This window comes from Cydia splendana, chromosome 18, assembly GCF_910591565.1.
Source record: "Cydia splendana chromosome 18, ilCydSple1.2, whole genome shotgun sequence".
Classification (NCBI taxonomy): domain Eukaryota; kingdom Metazoa; phylum Arthropoda; class Insecta; order Lepidoptera; family Tortricidae; genus Cydia; species Cydia splendana.
In genome coordinates, this window is record NC_085977.1 from 5,359,562 (window position 1) to 5,378,273 (window position 18,712).

Consider the following 18,712-nt stretch of genomic DNA (forward strand, 5'->3'; position numbering starts at 1 on the left):
GTCTCTATTTCTGTCTGTATGAATAAAAAAGCATTTGGTAGTATATCTCTGTACTAAAGAGGCACAATAAAAGCCTGTCGAGATATTCTACCCATTCCTTTCTTATTCATACAGTCAGAAAGAGACTAGTAGTTATTACGCGCGCAACATGCTCTCGCGGCGCACCTGTGCTAGGGAGGTTGGAATTGCAAACAGTTTAGATTTACCTGTGATGTCATTATCACTAGAATAACAACAGCTAGCTCAAAGTTGCAGAACAATATATTCCTGTAGACCCCAACTACACAGTAGGTCGCGGGTTAATATGTCCATGGCCCACAATATATCCTAAATTTATTATTTAACTTAAGTATGTTTTAAACAAAGAAGACACGAGACACGCCCGCCCGACATCCGACACAATACTAACTCTAACCAAATGAACGTAGCAAGTAGTAAATTTTACTAAAATCACTAACATTCGTTTCGCTGTGTTGGTATTACAAAACTCGTTTAGTGATTGGTACAACAATGAACATAAACACAACAAGTCTATCTACTAAATACCAGTAAACTTTGTAATGTCGCTATAGTAACAACTGAATTGTTATTTTAAATGGGGTAATGTTATTCCCGCGAACTCGTTTTTTAGATATTACAAAACTATGTAAGTGAGACATTTACTAAAATCATAACTTGAAAACACAGATGCTTTTTTCCAAAAATCACAAACTTTACTAGTAAAAATCGGAGAATTTTAGTAGTAATAAAAATGGATTGTAACAAATACTGAACTTTGTTTAATGCTCCATTTACTAAAGTCTGTTTGCTGAAATTAGATTTAGTATTACTGAGCTGTTTGTAGAAATAAATAAATTTTACAGAAATAGTGAAACTTCCATGATTACTACTAAAACTTCATTTTTTCCCCCAGTACAGAACTGTTTATTAATTCCTGGTGATGATTTTTCTCTCAGTGATAGGTTCGTTAGGTAGCTTCAGATGCCCGAAGGGCAAACCGCCCAGAAATAGAAGCCCCGCGAAGCGGGGCTCCGTCTAGTTAAGATGCAAAATAAATGTTTTTTGAAAAGAAAGTTTCGTACGTTAGACTCTTTAATCTAGGTCAGCTAAACGTAGGACAAATGTCGTTAGAAATTTCGCAATTTATACATTTTAAACTTAGGTCAACTGGACGTAGGAAAAAAGGTTTTCGTGCACTTGCATTATTGTACTTTAGACATTTAAAAAATAGGTTAATTAACCGTAGGACATGCGTCATTAGGAATTTCGTACATTAGACATTTTGATTTTCGAGGTTCTGTCTTTAGGAATTTCGTACTTAGGATATTTGTTTTAAGAAATTATGCTACATAACCAACAAAATAATGGTTTAGATGGGGAGGGTGACTTTATCCATATTTACACACCAGTGATTTGTGACGATGAGATATTCTGATTAAATATTGTAACCTGACAGCCAGTTGAAATACAGACGTTGTAGAGTATTTAGGTACCACTTAGCAAGGAATTTTCAAAATGTAGCCCTAAAGTGGTGAAAGAACAGTTAAATGTTTAAAAAAAACTCTACACTTACTATTATTAAATAATTATTTACGCTTCTATAGTGCAGTACGAAAAACACGCGCATCTAGAATATATTGATGTCGACTTTAGCCAGTCTTCTCCGAGACCACGGGGACAATGCCGTCCTTGAAACGTCGGAGGTAAGTTTTAAAATTAAATTACCTATACTCGATAAAGTCCCATAACAGTTTTGAATGATTCACGGTTAGTTTCACTAGACTTATATCGACCGGGATATAAACCGTGATTACCTATTGTATTGTTCTCGAGCTCTCGATATTTCGACGCAGTTACATGCATCTTGTTCACGGGTAACTGATGATAGCGGGTGGGTGTCAAAGTTGTGTAGACCGCGCTTGGTCTACCCTCATTCGTGCACGTTGGCTGCCTTCGCTTTCAACGTTACCTACCACCGGACGCTTTTACACTCGTTGGTCTGGTTGCGTTCACACTCGTTGAGGGTTGGGTTCATATCCCTATATGTATATAAGTCTAGTGAAAGTCCCATAATTCTCGTAAATAATAATGTGTAAAAATCGTGGAAGTTTAAATCAGTGTTCTACACGGACGTAGCCGCGAGCGGCTAAGTAGTATGTTACATTAATTGGCCCTTTCTCATCCACAGTTAGAAAGAGCTACCTACCAAGAGGGCTCACATGCATTGGCTGTTATTTATTGCCTGAGCGACCAGTATAAGTAAGAGCTCCACTTGCACCTAGTTCTTACGCATTTCGAACTCACACTACACCGGTTACTTGCTTAGTAAGATGGGAATACGAAGGCTGCTATATGAGCTGTAGTATTAATTACATGAGCTCAAACTGCGATGGAACTCTGTACAGCACTAATGAGGAACGCGACGAACTAAGAAATTTACCTGCGAGTAAATTGCGATGAACTAAGTACCTACTTTGAACGCTGATGCGTAGGTAATTATGAGGCTGTAGTTCTAGAATAGTTTGGATCAAAATGTACTTCACTATTTTATTTTCTTCTTCTTCTTCCTCGCGTTATCCCGGCATTTTGCCACGGCTCATGGGAGCCTGGGGTCCGCTTGTCAACTAATCCCATGATTTGACGAAGGCACTACTTTTTACCAAAGCGACTGCCATCTGACCTTCCAACCCAGAGGATAAACTAGGCCTTATTGGGATTAGTCCGGTTTTCTCACGATGTTTTCCTTCACCGAAAAGCGACTGGTAAATATCAAATGATATTTCGTACATAAGTTCCGAAAAACTCATTGGTACGAGCCGCGGTTTGAATCCGCGACCTCCAGATTGCAAGTCGCACGCTCTTACCGCTAGGCCACCAGCGCTTTTTTATTTTCTGTTAACGCCTATTTTAAACTTATTGGACTGACCTGTATATAGGTTTCCCGCCGGTAGCCTTGCCAGCTCGGAACCAGAGCACCATGTACACCCGGTCCTCGGCGGCGTCCGGCGCGACGTCGCACGGCAGTGACGCCGTACGGCCCAGCACCGCGTCCACATCCACCGTGGATACTGGAACAATGCAAACAGTATATTTAAATAGATGACATTTAGTTAAAAAAGTGATCAAAGCCTTCAGTCGTTTTAGTACCCGAGAACTTTCAAATAACACAGATCTTAATATTATACTCTCTTTATTTATTTTTCGTCTTAAGTTAGGGTTTTTATAATATGAATATAAAAGTAACATATAAAAACACTTACAAAACGATAAAAAATACATATAAACACATTATAAAAAACCTAACCTAGGGTGCCGCCAGCAGCGGGGCAAGGCCCAAGCTACCGGTGGTCAGGGCTGCAGAGAGAGGAACCGGCGGACTATCCGCGCCGTGTCCAAGATCACCGCCTTCTGCATCTGACCCTTGATCCAACCACCTAGCGAGAGTCTCTCAAGATGTTGGTCGAGACTGTTCGCTATTAGACCGTTCACTGAAACGACTATCGGGACAATGATCGTCGAATCAACATCCCACATGGCGGTTATCTCGTGAGCCAAGTCTAGGTACTTACTGGACTTGTCCTTCTCGGCCTTCACGAGATTCTCATCATGGGGGATGGTGATGTCCATATGCATATTATACTTATTATTATTGTCCATAGTTGTAAAGGAAATAAAACAGCTAGGCTGCACCGATAGATTGCTTAAGTACCTACTAATAGGGAAGTCTATTCAGATATTGATTTCTTGTTATCAATTCGTTACTGAATGGGCATTAGGAAATCATTCTACATAATAGCATTATTACGCAATCATGCAAATAGGTATGTACCTATATAAACCACGCAAAATACATTAAATGTACAGATTAGTACCTACTTATTTGATTTATTTAACTAAAAGTTAGACTATCGCACAAGAGATTCACGCCCAAATTATTGAAATATATTGCATAATAAGTACCTATCTACCTATACATGTAATATGAATTATTATTAATAAACGAATATGATTATGAATATACATTCAACGCACGATAAATAAAGCTAATATAATACAGTGAAACCTGGTTAAGTGGGACCTGGATAAGTGAGAAACCTCTATAGCTGGGACTCATGGTGCGGTCCCGGCACTTTAGCACTGAATTACCTCTGTTAGTGAGATAAAATGAACCTCTATAACTGAGATTAGTCGTTGTGATTTATAGTCAGATTTACCTCTATAATTGAGACAGAGAGTACATTTTACCTCTTTTACTGAGACTATATTTATAAGATTACATTTTCCTAATTGTTTTTTTAGAATTTTATAAGAATTGGCCTGTGTATCTGAGATAAAGTCAGTCTATGACCTCTCTAACTTGGACTCTATTGATCAGTTTCCGTATTCTTACAAAGTAACTCTTAGTATATCCATAAATTCCGCATTTGCTTAATTGTGTCTAAAAGACTTCAAGTTTCATTTAGTTAGGTACTTTATGTAGTTAAAACTATCAAAACGAAAGCTGAAATCTTGATAAGTAACACGAATAAACACATTTTCAGTTAATAATTTTCTAAGAGGCAATGAAGTCCGTATCAAATCTAATTGAAAAAAAAAAACTATTATTTGAAGATAAAATCATTCAAAATAAATTTAAAGAAATAATTAACAGACTTAAAAAATATTTAGGGACAAGGATTATTTTACCTATTTATTTTAAAGATAATTACAAAATACCTTATTAACCACCTCTATAACTGAAATCCATCCTCTATTCTCACCTCTATTAATGGGGCCCTCTGTAAATGAGACAGAAATTTATTTGTACCTGGCTAACTGAGAGCATGGGTAAGTGGAATACCTCTTTAAGTGAGACAAATCTGCTCGTCTCTTGAAGTCTCACTTATCCAGGTTTCACTGTAATTAGGTTTATATTGTTTAAAATTATGTATGCACGTATGTCTTTGTATTCTTCGTATGTTGCTTTGTGGTCTGTGACCGATTAATCGGTCTTTGGCGTTGAACCTACGGTGCGCATATATCGGTCATTGGCGTCCAAAAGGTTAACACATTCAGGGCCAAGAACCCGACTCTCGGGTACACTGTTCATAGCGACTACGCGCTACATACGGCGAAACCGTGGCTACGTGCTACAAGCGTAACCCGTAGCACTTAGTGGCAATGAATGTGTTAACAATATGCGGTTTATATTCGTCTGCTATTTACTGTGGAAGCTGATTCATGTTATAAATTTATTTTGTGTACTTGAATTAGTTCCATAAAGTTATGTTAGATATTTAGCGTCTGATTTTTATGGGTTAATGATGTTACAATTTTTTATGAAATGTTAGCTTTTAATTGAATAATATTTAGATACCATTGCACATCCTTACGACAGACAGTAGGTATCTACCTTGCAATACTCTGTTTCAATAGTCGTACTAACCAAACTGACCCAATTTTTATAGGTACCTATCGAGCACTGAAAATTATTCAGACGCGGTTCCGCAAGCAATACAAATGTCATCCCCACCTACTCTAAAAATGTATTTTTTAATTATCATATTTTACCACTTTGACGACGTGATTGATTTACAAACCCATACCAAATTGCAGGTTTCTAGCACTAACAGTCAGTGGGCCAAGCTGCGGACGGATATACGGATACCTATGCGGACATGGCGAAACTTTCATATCATCAACTTACATGGCGAAACTTTCATATCATCAACTTACATGGCGAAACTTTCATATCATCAACTTACATGGCGAAACTTTCATATCATCAACTTACATGGCGAAAAATTCGGAAAACTAAGTAAATTGCTCTCGTCATACTTTTGATAGTTGTTGTTACATTTAGTTCAGTAATAGACACATAATTAAGTATCCTTATCAATTACAAGTTTTTTAAGGATCGTCATATGAATAACGATGACCTTACATTATATGACGCTTCTTACGTTACTCATATATACAGTGAAACTTGGTTAAGTGGGACCTGGATATTATTATATTGTACTCATTGAACATCCTCGAAAAGTGCTCGAGTGGAGACCACGGACTAGCAAGCGCAGCGTAGGACGTCCACCCACAAGATGGACAGACGACCTTGTTAAGGTCACCGGAAGACGCTGGATACGAGTCGCTTCCAACCGGCACGTAAGGAGGTCCAAGGGGGAGGCCTATGTTCAGGAGATGATGATGATGATGATGATTGCACATCCTAAACCAAGCTACGGAATTAACTAACGTATTAATCCGCAAAGTCACAATCATCAAACTTAATACTATACTCTTAATCCTGCACTAATAACATAAAAAATAATGCACCAACTACACCTACTCTAACATACCTGGAGAAACTTACCGTTTTTACTGCTACGAGCTCCTCGAATTGTTTTAAATGAACTAGTTACCTGCAGAAGTGTGTCGTAAACTTTATAGCACTCTCAAAACTCTTCACGCCATTCGCTCGATACCACGTGCATGGTTACCGAGACCAAGTAATCCATCTTTATTAGGTTAGTCTTCACGGGGGTAAATTGAAAATTCCTCCTAAGTATGACTGATGGTGCATATTACTTGCCCCCAACACGGCGACAGAGCGCAAAAAAGAAAAAGGGATTATTTTGTGGCGTGAAATGGCGCTTTAATATTACGTCTATTTATATTCATGTCTTTGTTGGGGAAAGAAATCTAAAAAATCATAACGGTGTAAAACAGAGATATTCACTTAGTTGAATTGAAACGGAAGTTTGCCGAGACCCGAGTAATGTTTTATGCATACGATTTGGCCCACAAATTAGTTTTTATTTTCTGCAACTGCGCCATAAGAGGTTCTTTGAAGTGTAAGATGCAGTGCGGGAATTTATTCTTGGCGAGTGCATGCATTTTAAGACGCGCTTTTATGCTGCAAATGAAAGAAATGCGTTTGTGAGTGGTTTGAAATATATGTGGACTCGACGATTTCAGTTTCTTAAAAGAGACAAAAGTGAGTAGCGAATTTCAATGTATATTTTGCCTCATTTTCTGTGGTAAGCCTAAGTAACATCGGGCGATTGTCAAGCAGCGTTTAACACTGCATTTATAGTTGGTCAAACCAAAGTGGTCAGTAAATAAGAACAATAAAACTACACTCACCCTTTTCCTTTGATGCTAGTAGTGTAAGACAAAGATAATTGATTATCTCTGTCTATGTTTGAAATGAGACAGTCCTTTGACAAACTATATTAAATTTCGCATGTTTTGTTAGGAAATTTTAGCATATTGTTAAAGTAACAGCCGTAACTGGTGTGACATAGTTTTATATTAGTGTCATCTGTGAGAAAATCACATTTGACTTTGATCAACCGTGGAAAAATTACAGTTTTCAATCTCATTAAAGCATGTTAAATATTAGTCTGTTTTTCTAATTACTTTTTTCATTATGTCCATATTTTATTTTTGTATATCTTCTCTACATCTACCTAAAACAAAACAGCCGCTGGCTTGAAAGTAGGGTAAGTTGATTGTAGCAAATAAAACTAATTCATTTTATAACTCCTTGCCCCACTGGTCCGGATCGTGACTCCATTAAAGTCTATCAACGACCTTCGGCGTTTCACTTCCGGGTTCAGAATTAACTTAGCATTTAATAAATTACTTATAGAAATCAACTTGGCGCCCTTGGCTGTTTGTAGGTATGAAGGGTCTTGCCTCAAACGGACATCAAAGGCTTATAATCATTTTGAGTTTCCGGGTTGTTGAGGTAGGTACAAATCTTGAAGTAGCCTGTGTTCAGAGAGGGAATAAATTCGAAATTATTTCAAGTTTTATCAGTGCGGATATCCGTTCTAACCTTATTTAGGTTAAGCTAGTGTGCCACAATTTCTATAAAACTGTAGGTAAGTATTTTACGATGACCCGGAGGGCTTTCAAGGTCAGAAACTTGCATTTGTCAAGATCATTTAGTCACTATTATAAAAAAAATCTGACCGACTTAGAAATGCAGCTTTCCATGGCCTCGTGCTATTCATTGTTCTTGTGTGTAGTACAGTACAAATAAAGTTAGACACCTCCATTCTGCTTTGTGTAACCTTCAATAAAAATAAAAGGAAAAACAGAAATCCCACCTAACGCGACACAACGCGGCGTCGCATTAAGATAAGAGGGAAGAAATGAAATTCCAAATCAGCCCCGCTCCTTTATTCGATGTCACCGCCGCGTTTGACTTAGAATAATTTCACAATAAAGCTGTTCAGACAAGTCGAGTTTCGTCGGTAAATGTCACGCATAATGTATCGGAAATATAAATCATATTAGATTGGGGGTTTGCATATAATGGTTAATGGTTACGTGTCGTGTCGTGGGGCACTAAAGTATAACGCCTGGTGTCGAACGTGGTCGTGAGTGGTGGGAGCGCGACACGACATGTGTGGCTCGTGGCTATGTGACCCGCCTAATGACGACCCGTAACCTTCTTATAAAAACGTAGACGTATGTGTCATATGAATTCCAATGACTTAAGACCTTTAGGAATAACACGGTAGTATAGTTGGGTCGCCCCGACACAACCTCACGTTCATCTCACTACATTTCGCCGCTCTGATGTCGACGAATTCCAAACGCTCTATGCACAAATTTTCTATTTCCCTCGACAATTTCGGTGCGTTTTTGTGTCATTCACAGAGCAGTGTTTGCTTTTTTTATTATTTTGATTATTGTCAAATAAATCGTTTGGGAATTCTTTCGACCCGTTAGTTAACGCCGTGTTAGAGCTTGTGCTTTTGTTCATACTTTTATGCATTTATGAATACATATGTAGATTGTAGGTATGTATAAATGTAGATTGCAACCTATTTAACTGCCTTTGGTTTTGTGGTGGTGTACCACATGAAATAAAATCTAAGTAACTTTAAAATATTGTTTTGTTTGTTTGATTGTTTTATATGAATATATCATAGAAAAATTAGATTTTAAAATCTAAATGACGTTTACTGCGTATTCGTCAGAATAAGCACGAATTGACGTACCTACTGTACGTTACGTACTGTAATACGAGCCCCGATGCAAATTAGTTCGTCTAGTCCCACGCAACAATTTTGTTTATTCTAATAAATTTTAAACATGAACATAAAATGACCCAATAATGGGAACCATAATAGTAATGATTAATGTAGTTTATTTTGATCGTATAATAAAATTGCATGATACTTTTATTGCTGAAAAAATATACGTTTTAAAAACGTTGTCTAAATCATATTGTCATCTCCTACAGCACTGCTGCATGCATGGGCTCGAAACAAAATTGTCAGTACATTGGCAGAGCCCTGTTGTCTTCCCTAGTAATAGCCCTTTTCACATCTGTTATAATCCTACCCGTCAAGTAAAAAATAAAAAATCGTTACTTTTTTCTTTCAGTACAAACGGTACAGTCTTGTATATATGGATTTAATTATTGTAGAATATTATCATATAAAATTAAACTACATTAGTATAAGCATTAAATATTAGTAATGTTTAAACTAAAACGTTATTTTTGAACAAACGCGAGAATCTCAAAAAAATGTCTTACTAGACGAAAACATATGCATCGGGGCTCGTAGAGTAAATAAGTACCACTTAAGCATAGAATGCAAATTATTTAAATGCCTAATAATAAGTTGTATGGGAGGAATGGTAAGACTTATTCTTCTTCCTTGCGTTATCTCGGCATTTTTGCCACGGATCATGGGAGCCTGATGGCCTGATGGGGTCCACTTGAAAACTTATCCCAAGACATGACGTAGGTAATAGTTTTTACGAAAGGCCAACTGACCTCTGAGGGTAAAACTTATTATGAACTAGTTTAATAATATTATGAACTGGCTTCATAAGCTTAAATCTTATTTCAAATAAGTTATCGCAAAGCTAAAACTTACAATGATGTAAGCAATATAAACTTACATATTCCCCTATGGTACTGTAAATTAATATATTCCACATAAAGTAAAACTAGAACGAAGTAGAACTAACACAATCGGACTGATCTATCATTAATTTTGTTCATTCCATCCACACTAGCTTTCGTGAATTCACCAGTAACATAGTGTATGTCAAGGTAAAAATAAACTATGACGTCATAAGCACGCGGCAACTTGGTCATGGCTTATTTAATAGCCGGGGGCAGTAAATCACGTGAACAACATTATTTCCTATTTCCCTTAGAACATTCTGAGCATAGGGTAAGGCGAATTTTTGTACAAATTGCAACGCTTTATTTGCATACTGTCAGGCTATGAAAAATGTTATTATTACTGGCGACATGCAACCCCTGAGAGCATACTTAAACTTCGTAATTAACAAAAGTTACAGTTCAAATGCTTTCACTTAAAACGGAGTTGGTGCTTTTCGTGTAATGTTATCATACCTACACTTTGGACTAACTTGGTTACCCAATTTAAATTTATGTCTCTTTGGCTTTTTGCGAGTTGGTTTACGTTGGGGATTTGTGTTAGCTAGTCTAGATTTATTTTACTTACTTTTCTAGGACGGTCCAGTTAAAAAGGTTTTTTGGACCTAAACGCGCCGAAATGTACAGTCAGTTTTAAAAGTAACATATCAGGCTACTTACTCGTTACAAATAATTTAGGATGCATAAATTGTAGAGATGTACAGTCACCTGCAATAATATGTTACTCTTCGAAGGCCGCAAAAATATGTGACACGCTCTTATGGCTCTACAAATAAGATCGTGTCAGATATTTATGCGGCCTTCGTTGTGTAACATATTATTGCAGGTGACTGTACCTATCTCTATTTGGAAAAGTATTCCAGGGTGGCAGGTACTCTTGGTCTGTTATTTCATCCACTACTATTGCAGCTGACTATACTTTATAATTATTACTAGCCTATTATATATGGTGTCCCAATTCCATTACATCGCCAATAAATAAGTAGGTACTTATTTTGCGAAGCTAATGACAATTGTCACAAGAAACACGACAAATTGTCACCAAATTCCGACACAGAACTCATAATTCCTGTCAAGAATTACAGAAAGTTCTTTGAAATCTTGTGACAATTGTCATAATCATCATCATAAACTTTGCAAGAGGTATATCTGTTTTTTGCCGATATAATAAAGTTTTTTTAAATAATACAATGATGGTGGCAAAAAGGAATACGGCCCGCCCGATGGTAAGCGGTAACTGTAGCCTATGGATGACTGTGACGTCAGCAACAGTGACATTTTATAGTTGTCGCACCTGTCACCGTGGTGAAATACGGCCAAGTTCATATCATACTTATCAAGTTTAAATTAAGTCGTCCCATAAATCTATGTTCCGTTATTAGCTATCGATATTAGATACCTTACACTTTTTGTGTATGAGAAAAAAGGAAAATTATAGTCGTACGAACCAATTATGCCAGTACGAGTAGAATTATTGAATATAATTATACTGAGCCTTTTTTTGGGGTGATAGTACAAATATAAGAAAAATAAAGTATGACCTGCTTATTTACTGATTTTGGAACAGCCAGGTGTGTAGAAACGAATGTCCTTATAATAGTGGTTCGAAACCCTCTGCTAGATAGTTCTTAATCCGGCGAACTTGAACTAAGGTAAAACTGTTATCATTCATTCAAACAGAAATTAATACCAACCTAAGTTACCTACATACCTACGACCTTATCCCTAAAACTAAGCAACGATCTACGACAAGCTTCATAACCCCATCTATCCACCTAAAGTGGGCTAAAAAAACGCCATCCTACGCGAAAATCCTCCAAGCTCCTTTTGTGAGGCAGGCTAATAAAAAACATCAGCTTTCGTAATATAGTCGACAGTTTCATAGATAACTACAGTAAGAATAGAGTGCTCACTCCATACATCAATTTTGGTATCTAAAAGACTATTAATTTCGCAGTCGACATCTAACATCGAATAGCGGAATTATCAGTACCGCTACTTGATACTAGAATTCTTTAGTGTCGCGACTCACGAAAATTGTATTGAACAACAATTTACAACTAATATTAAAAGCAGAAGGAGTTGAAAATAGAGTTCCGGTTAATCCGGTTATATCATTAGCTGAAAATTGTTGAGCATTAGACTTTTCAGTCGTTACAACATCTATTGTCAAGTAGCAGTACTGATAATTCCGCTACTCGATGCTAGATGTCGACTACGAAAATAATAGTCAGTTTGGTACTAAGGGCGCCGCCCGATTCGGATTTTGAAATAGACATCTATTAGACATCACCAAGATACGATAACGATATGTTTAAGATCTAACCTGTCAAATTTGACATTTGCGCGATTCTGGAGATACTGCTGAACGATTTCCACAGGATATGACTTAGAGATCCAATTCACATCTAATAGATATCTTACTCTATATAACGTGAAAGTGACATTGGTTGCCCGAATTGCGCTGCAAAAGAGAACTAGTTGATATCTAAACTATAACGTATCTAGAATGGATCTAGTACGTGTCGTCTCTTGTGAATATCTTGAAGTTCGAATACGGCTGTAAAATTGATGTATGGAGTGAGCACTCTATGTCGTTTTTTCTCTATGACAGTTTCCACGCGTTTGGTGATGATAGCGTACCTCCGCCGCCAAATTGTTCTACTCTACATATTTGATAGTCATGAAGAAGATTGCTCGATATTAAATGGTAATATCCTTTTAGGGCATTAGCTTTATTTAAATATGAGCATAAACTGAAGCGGCTCGAGTGTTTAGTCTGTAATACTCGTTTTGTATAAACCCGACTTATTGACTATGATATACACGGTGGCAAAAATAAGTGCATTCCCGTTGCCAGGGAGGTTTTGGGATTATACTGAGCAACTTTTACTATGGGACCAACCCCGAACTCGCGAAAAAAAAATTTGGCTGTTTCATACATTTTAGCTGGTCCATTTTCTATGGGAGGGTAATTTTTTTTACTGGCAACGGCAACAAAATTCCTGGCAACGGGAATGCATGGCACTTATTTTTTGGCCACCCTGTATGAAGTGGAATGAGTTAAGGTGACGTTTGGATGACAACTGCAGCTGCATTACTCTTGTGGCATCGTTGTTGCCACCGACGTATAAAATGAGTGACGGAGTGAACGTAATCGCGGCGGTAATCTTTTACGTTTTTACGTTAGGTACTCATTTTATCAAGGAAATTGACAGATACAACAACGCTGCAACAGTAATGCAACTGCAGTTACATCCGAATGTCACTTTTGGTCACAACAGTTTGTGCGTCTAGCCATGCATTTCGTAACGTGTTCGGCTTGAGCGACTACTTAATACTCAAATTCAAATAAAATGCACCCCTCTTCCTCGCGTTATCCCGGCATTTTGCCACGGCTCATGGGAGCCTGGGGTCCGCTTGACAACTAATCCCATGATTTGACGTAGGCACTAGTTTTTACGAAAGCGACTGCCATCTGACCTTCCAACCCAGAGGGAAACTAGGCTTTATTGGGATGAGTCCGGTTTCTCCACGATGTTTTCCTTCACCGAAAAGCAACTGGTAAATATCTAATGATATTTCGTACATAAGTTCCGAAAAACTCATTGGTACCCCGGGGGTTTGAACCCGCGACCTCCGGATTGAAAATCCCACGCTCTTACCGCTAAGCTACCAGCGCTTACAAATTCGAATAAAATGCACATTCTTGCATATGTCACGGTAAAATTGTAAACACTTGTCAGTTTACAATCTCACTACTTAAATTATAAACTGGCGGTATGAATAATACTATACTGAACTAATCTAACATAACCTAAGTAAGATTATAAATTAATGGGTGAACTATCTTACGGGGTCACATATAACTGGTCCTACATATTATAATCGATTCATGCACCTCAAGCAATAATAAATCATCTATAAATGAGGCTATGACAAAATTGATAAATGTCTTTAGCCTGTCTTTTTAAGGCTAATGACTCTCCACCTTATTCATAACCGCACTACGAGCCTCAATTAGCTAATAATCGTTTGTCCTTATCTGTCATTTTTAATTATGTATTTGTAAGAAAGGGATAAAACATAATTTAACTATATCAGGCCCGTAAAGTTTTATGAATAAGGGGGTTAGTGCTTATCGCTACCCCATTAATAGCCACCAGCAACGGAATATACACGGTGGCCAAAAAATAAGTGCATGCAGTTTATGATATGCAATACCCAATCATTTATCCTATTTTATTCTAAGGTGTTATTTTAAACGTCAAAGTTCTATGAAATTATGACGTATAAATAACACTTGCACTGCGTGGGCTATCAAAATCGTTGCAGACTTATCTTGGTCTAACTCTACAAAATGTTCATCTATATGTCAGATTATAGGCCATTTTATGAAAAGAATAAAACAAAGTATCGAAACATTACATATAAATATCTGGGAGACCGAGCTTTGCTGACTACATATAAAAATTCAAAAATGCGCGTTTTCCCAGAGATAAAACCAAGCTAGATCGATTTATCGCCCCCGAAAACCCCCATATAGCAAATTTCATTAAAATCGTTAGAGCCGTTTCTGAAATATGTATTATTATGTAAGTATATAAGTAAATAAATAAATAAACAAAAATTGCTCGTTTAAAGGTATTTATTATAATACTAGCTGTGCCCGCGGCTCCGCCCGCGTGGAATTCGGTCTGTGTCAGTAAGCGGCTAATTACTAATCCTAATTTCTCTCCGAGGCGGAACTTGAAGTAAAGTTGACAGGTGGATATGCTAGAGGACTGCAGTCCAGATAAAATATTTTACAATTAGGTACCACTAAATAAAACTACACTCCAAAATCAATAGTTTTTTTCGCTCTTATTAAAATTTTACACGTGATTTAAATGCACGACAGAGTAGTAGATGTATATCGGACGATACAGTAAGGTATACGCGCGCGAGCGAAAGCGAAGCGGCCTGTGGTCTTCTTCAGACTCCTGAGGAAGACCACGTGCCCCTTGTAACCTCAATGCGTTGCGAGACTTTCGCGAATGATTGGATTTTTTTCTGGAAAGCATGGTAATGCGTATTAAATGCGAGTCCCAAATCGTTTGACTCCGCAAACGACCAGTGCCGTTTTGATGCCCTAAGCATTTGTAGACCATGGTGCCCCCTCTCCCTAGGGCCAAAATTGACAGTGCTGCAGCAGTAACGTTGCTACAGAGTAATGTTAAAAAACGCGAGCGAAGCGAGCGCGAAAATTTTTCGATATAAAAACGCAATTTGATAGACAGTTGTACATTTTACTTTTAGTATGGAAATCAGTCACATCATTTTATCACGAAAATTGACAGTGCTGCAGCAGTAACGTTGCAACAGAGTAATGCTACTACAGTAGCCATACCTTAGAAAGTAATTGAAAACGCGAGCGAAGCGAGCGCGAAAATTTTTCGATATAAAAACGCAATTTGATAGACAGTTGTACATTTTTACTTTACGTGTGGAAATCAGTCACATTATTTTATCACGAAAATTGACAGTGCTGCAGCAGTAACGTTGCAACAGAGTAATGCTGCTGCAGTCGCCATACCTTAGAAAGTGATTGAAAACGCGAACGAAGCGAGCGCGAAAATCTTTCGATATAAAAACGCCATTTGATAGACAGTTGTAAATTTTTACTTTTAGTATGGAAATCAGTCACATCATTTTATCACGAAAATTGACAGTGCTGCAGCTGTAACGTTGCAACAGAGTAATGCTGCTACAGTAGCCATACCTTAGAAAGTAATTGAAAACGCGAGCGAAGTGAGCGCGAAAATTTTTCGATATAAAAAAGCAATTTGATAGACAGTTATAATTTTTTACTTTTAGTATGGAAATCAGTCACATCATTTTATCACGAAAATTTACAGTGCTGCAGGAGTAACGTTGCAACAGAGTAATGCTGCTGCAGTCGCCATACCTTACAAAGTTATTGAAAACGCGAACGAAGCGAGCGCGAAAATTATTCGATATAAAAACGCAATTTGATAGACAGTTGTACATTTCTACTTTTAGTATGGAAATCAGTCACATCATTTAATCACGAAAATTGACAGTGTTGCAGCAGTAACGTTGCAACCGAGTAATGCTGTTGCAGTTGCCATACCTTACAAAGTTATTGAAAACGCGAGCGAAGCGAGCGCGAAAATTTTTCGATATAAAAACGCAATTTGATAGACAGTTGTACATTTTTACTTTAGTATGGAAATCCGTGACATCATTTCATCACGAAAATTGACAGTGTTGCAGCAGTAACGTTGCAACAGAGTAATGCTGCTGCAGTCGCCATACCTCAGAAAGGTATTGAAACCGCGAGCGAAGCGAGGGCGAAAATTTTTCGATATAAAAACGCAATTTGATAGACAGTTGTACATTTTTACTTTTAGTATGGAAATCAGTCACATTATTTTATCACGAAAATTGACAGTGTTGCAGCAGTAACGTTGCAACAGAGTAATGCTGCTGCAGTCGCCATACCTTACAAAGTTATTGAAAACGCGAGCGAAGCTAGTGCGAAAATTTTTCGATATAAAAACGCAATTTGATAGACAGTTGTACATTTTTTTTTACTTTTGGTATGGAAATCAGTCACATAATTTTATTACGAAAATTGACAGTGCTGCAGCAGTAACGTTGCAACAGAGTAATGCTGCTACAGTAGCCATACCTTAGAAAGTAATTGAAAACGCGAGCGAAGCGAGCGCGAAAATTTTTCGATATAAAAACGCAATTTGATAGACAGTTGTAAATTTTTACCTTTAGTATGGAAATCAGTCACATCATTTTATCACGAAAATTGACAGTGCTGCAGCAGTAACGTTGCAACAGAGTAATGCTGCTGCAGTCGCTATACCTCAGAAAGGTATTGAAACCGCGAGCGAAGAGAGCGCGAAAATTTTTCGATATAAAAACGCAATTTGATAGACAGTTGTACATTTTTACTTTTAGTATGGAAATCAGTGACATCATTTCATCACGAAAATTGACAGTGTTGCAGCAGTAACGTTGCAACAGAGTAATGCTGCTGCAGTCGCCATACCTTACAAAGTTATTGAAAACGCGAGCGAAGCTAGCGCGAAAATTTTTCGATATAAAAACGCAATTTGATAGACAGTTGTACATTTTTACTTTTAGTATGGAAATCAGTCACATAATTTTATTACGAAAATTGACAGTGCTGCAGCAGTAACGTTGCAACAGAGTAATGCTGCTACAGTAGCCATACCTTAGAAAGTAATTGAAAACGCGAGCGAAGCGAGCGCGAAAATTTTTCGATATAAAAACGCAATTTGATAGACAGTTGCATGTACATTTTTACTTTTAGTATGGAAATCAGTCACATCATTTTATCACGAAAATTTACAGTGCTGCAGCAGTAACGTTGCAACAGAGTAATGCTGCTGCAGTCAATGTTTTTTTTTCAAAGTACCCACCTTGTATGAATATGGATTTGATATGGGTGCGATATAATTACGATTAGGTATAATTCATGATGGAGAAAATTAATAATTTTAAATAATTATGCAATTATACGCAAGTTGATAATTATGTGTGTTTTACCACTATGTAACTATGTAAACTCATTTTTAGTTTTCTTTATTAATTAATGTTTACTCAGTTCCCCAAAAGACTGTGCAATGAGGGGCAATTAATTTACTGTCGTTTAATTTTGTTGTATTATTAATTTATTAAATCAACATAATTATTCAATTATTTTTGTTGATATCCGTACCCCCTGTTCTAAACTTAGAGTTAATTTGGCAAAATCTTTCCTCGGTAGCTTATTCATGTCACAACGTACTAAATTCAGCGCCATCTGTTAGTTTACCAGGGTACTCAATAGTGGTAGCACATATTTGAAAAAAGTTTGCCCCTCCTTCCTAAGTAGCGCCATAAGATTCAGGGGCAAACTTAAGTCAATCGACTGTTGTGGCTACCCCCCCTTTTAGATGTTGAATTTTTATAGCCTATAACCTGACCGGGGATTTTCTCGACAGATAAGTAAAGTTTTCATCAAAATCCGTTCAGCCGTTTTCACGTGATGCGCGTTCAAATAAACAGACAAACAGATAAACAGATAAACAGACAAACAGACAAAAATTCTAAAAACTTTTGGAACGTGTTCTGTTATCGATTCTAAGTATCCCCAGCCAACTTTTTTTCAAATATCTTCCATGTACAGACTTTCGGCCGTCTTCAGCTTTATTATATGTATAGATTCCAATGAAACGGACATCTTTAGAGTTCCTAGGAGATCCCTTAAGTCAGTTTACGACTAGCATGAAACCAAACATTCCAGCTACCAACATTTTCACTTACTAAAGCAACTTGCAAGGTTTTAAGAACACTAAAAGACGCTAAGCCCCGTCAAGAGAAGCCAAGGAAAGCTCTTACGTGTCCCGTCCTCTCGATATATCATATTTTTTCCCGGTCTCAAGATATACGAGCGGCGGCTTCGGGCGTGACAGGCTTCTGAGGGTAATATTAATAAAATTATTGTGGAGACACGTCTGGCCTGACCTACCCCGCAATGTGGGAGGCCCAGTAAAGTAAGATTTTGTAATTTCAAGTGGTCGGGTAACAATTGTGACGTCCCACGGTCAAAGGTACCTTATGGCGGGTATGGAGTTATGCATACCCCAGTAATCTACAATAAATAACCTATCGATAACACAAAAGATCAACCTTCTAGGTTGCGTAGTTACAGAGATATGATTTTTTGAAAATAATGTTGTGAAATGAGCAACTTTACGATAGAGAAGTTTTAAGTTT

The 18,712-nt window shown here is 37.4% G+C and overlaps 1 protein-coding gene across 2 annotated transcripts in view; it reads right to left on the reverse strand.

Annotated features, from left to right (window-relative positions):
* The window catches only part of LOC134799408 (neural cell adhesion molecule 1-like), a 153,011-nt gene that overhangs the window by 111,182 nt on the left and 23,117 nt on the right, over positions 1 to 18,712 (reverse strand). For both annotated transcript variants that reach the window (XM_063771803.1, XM_063771802.1), the window contains exon 3: positions 2,927 to 3,068. In XM_063771803.1, the coding sequence (XP_063627873.1) occupies positions 2,927 to 3,068 (142 nt within the window). The remainder of the gene's footprint in view (positions 1 to 2,926; positions 3,069 to 18,712) is intronic.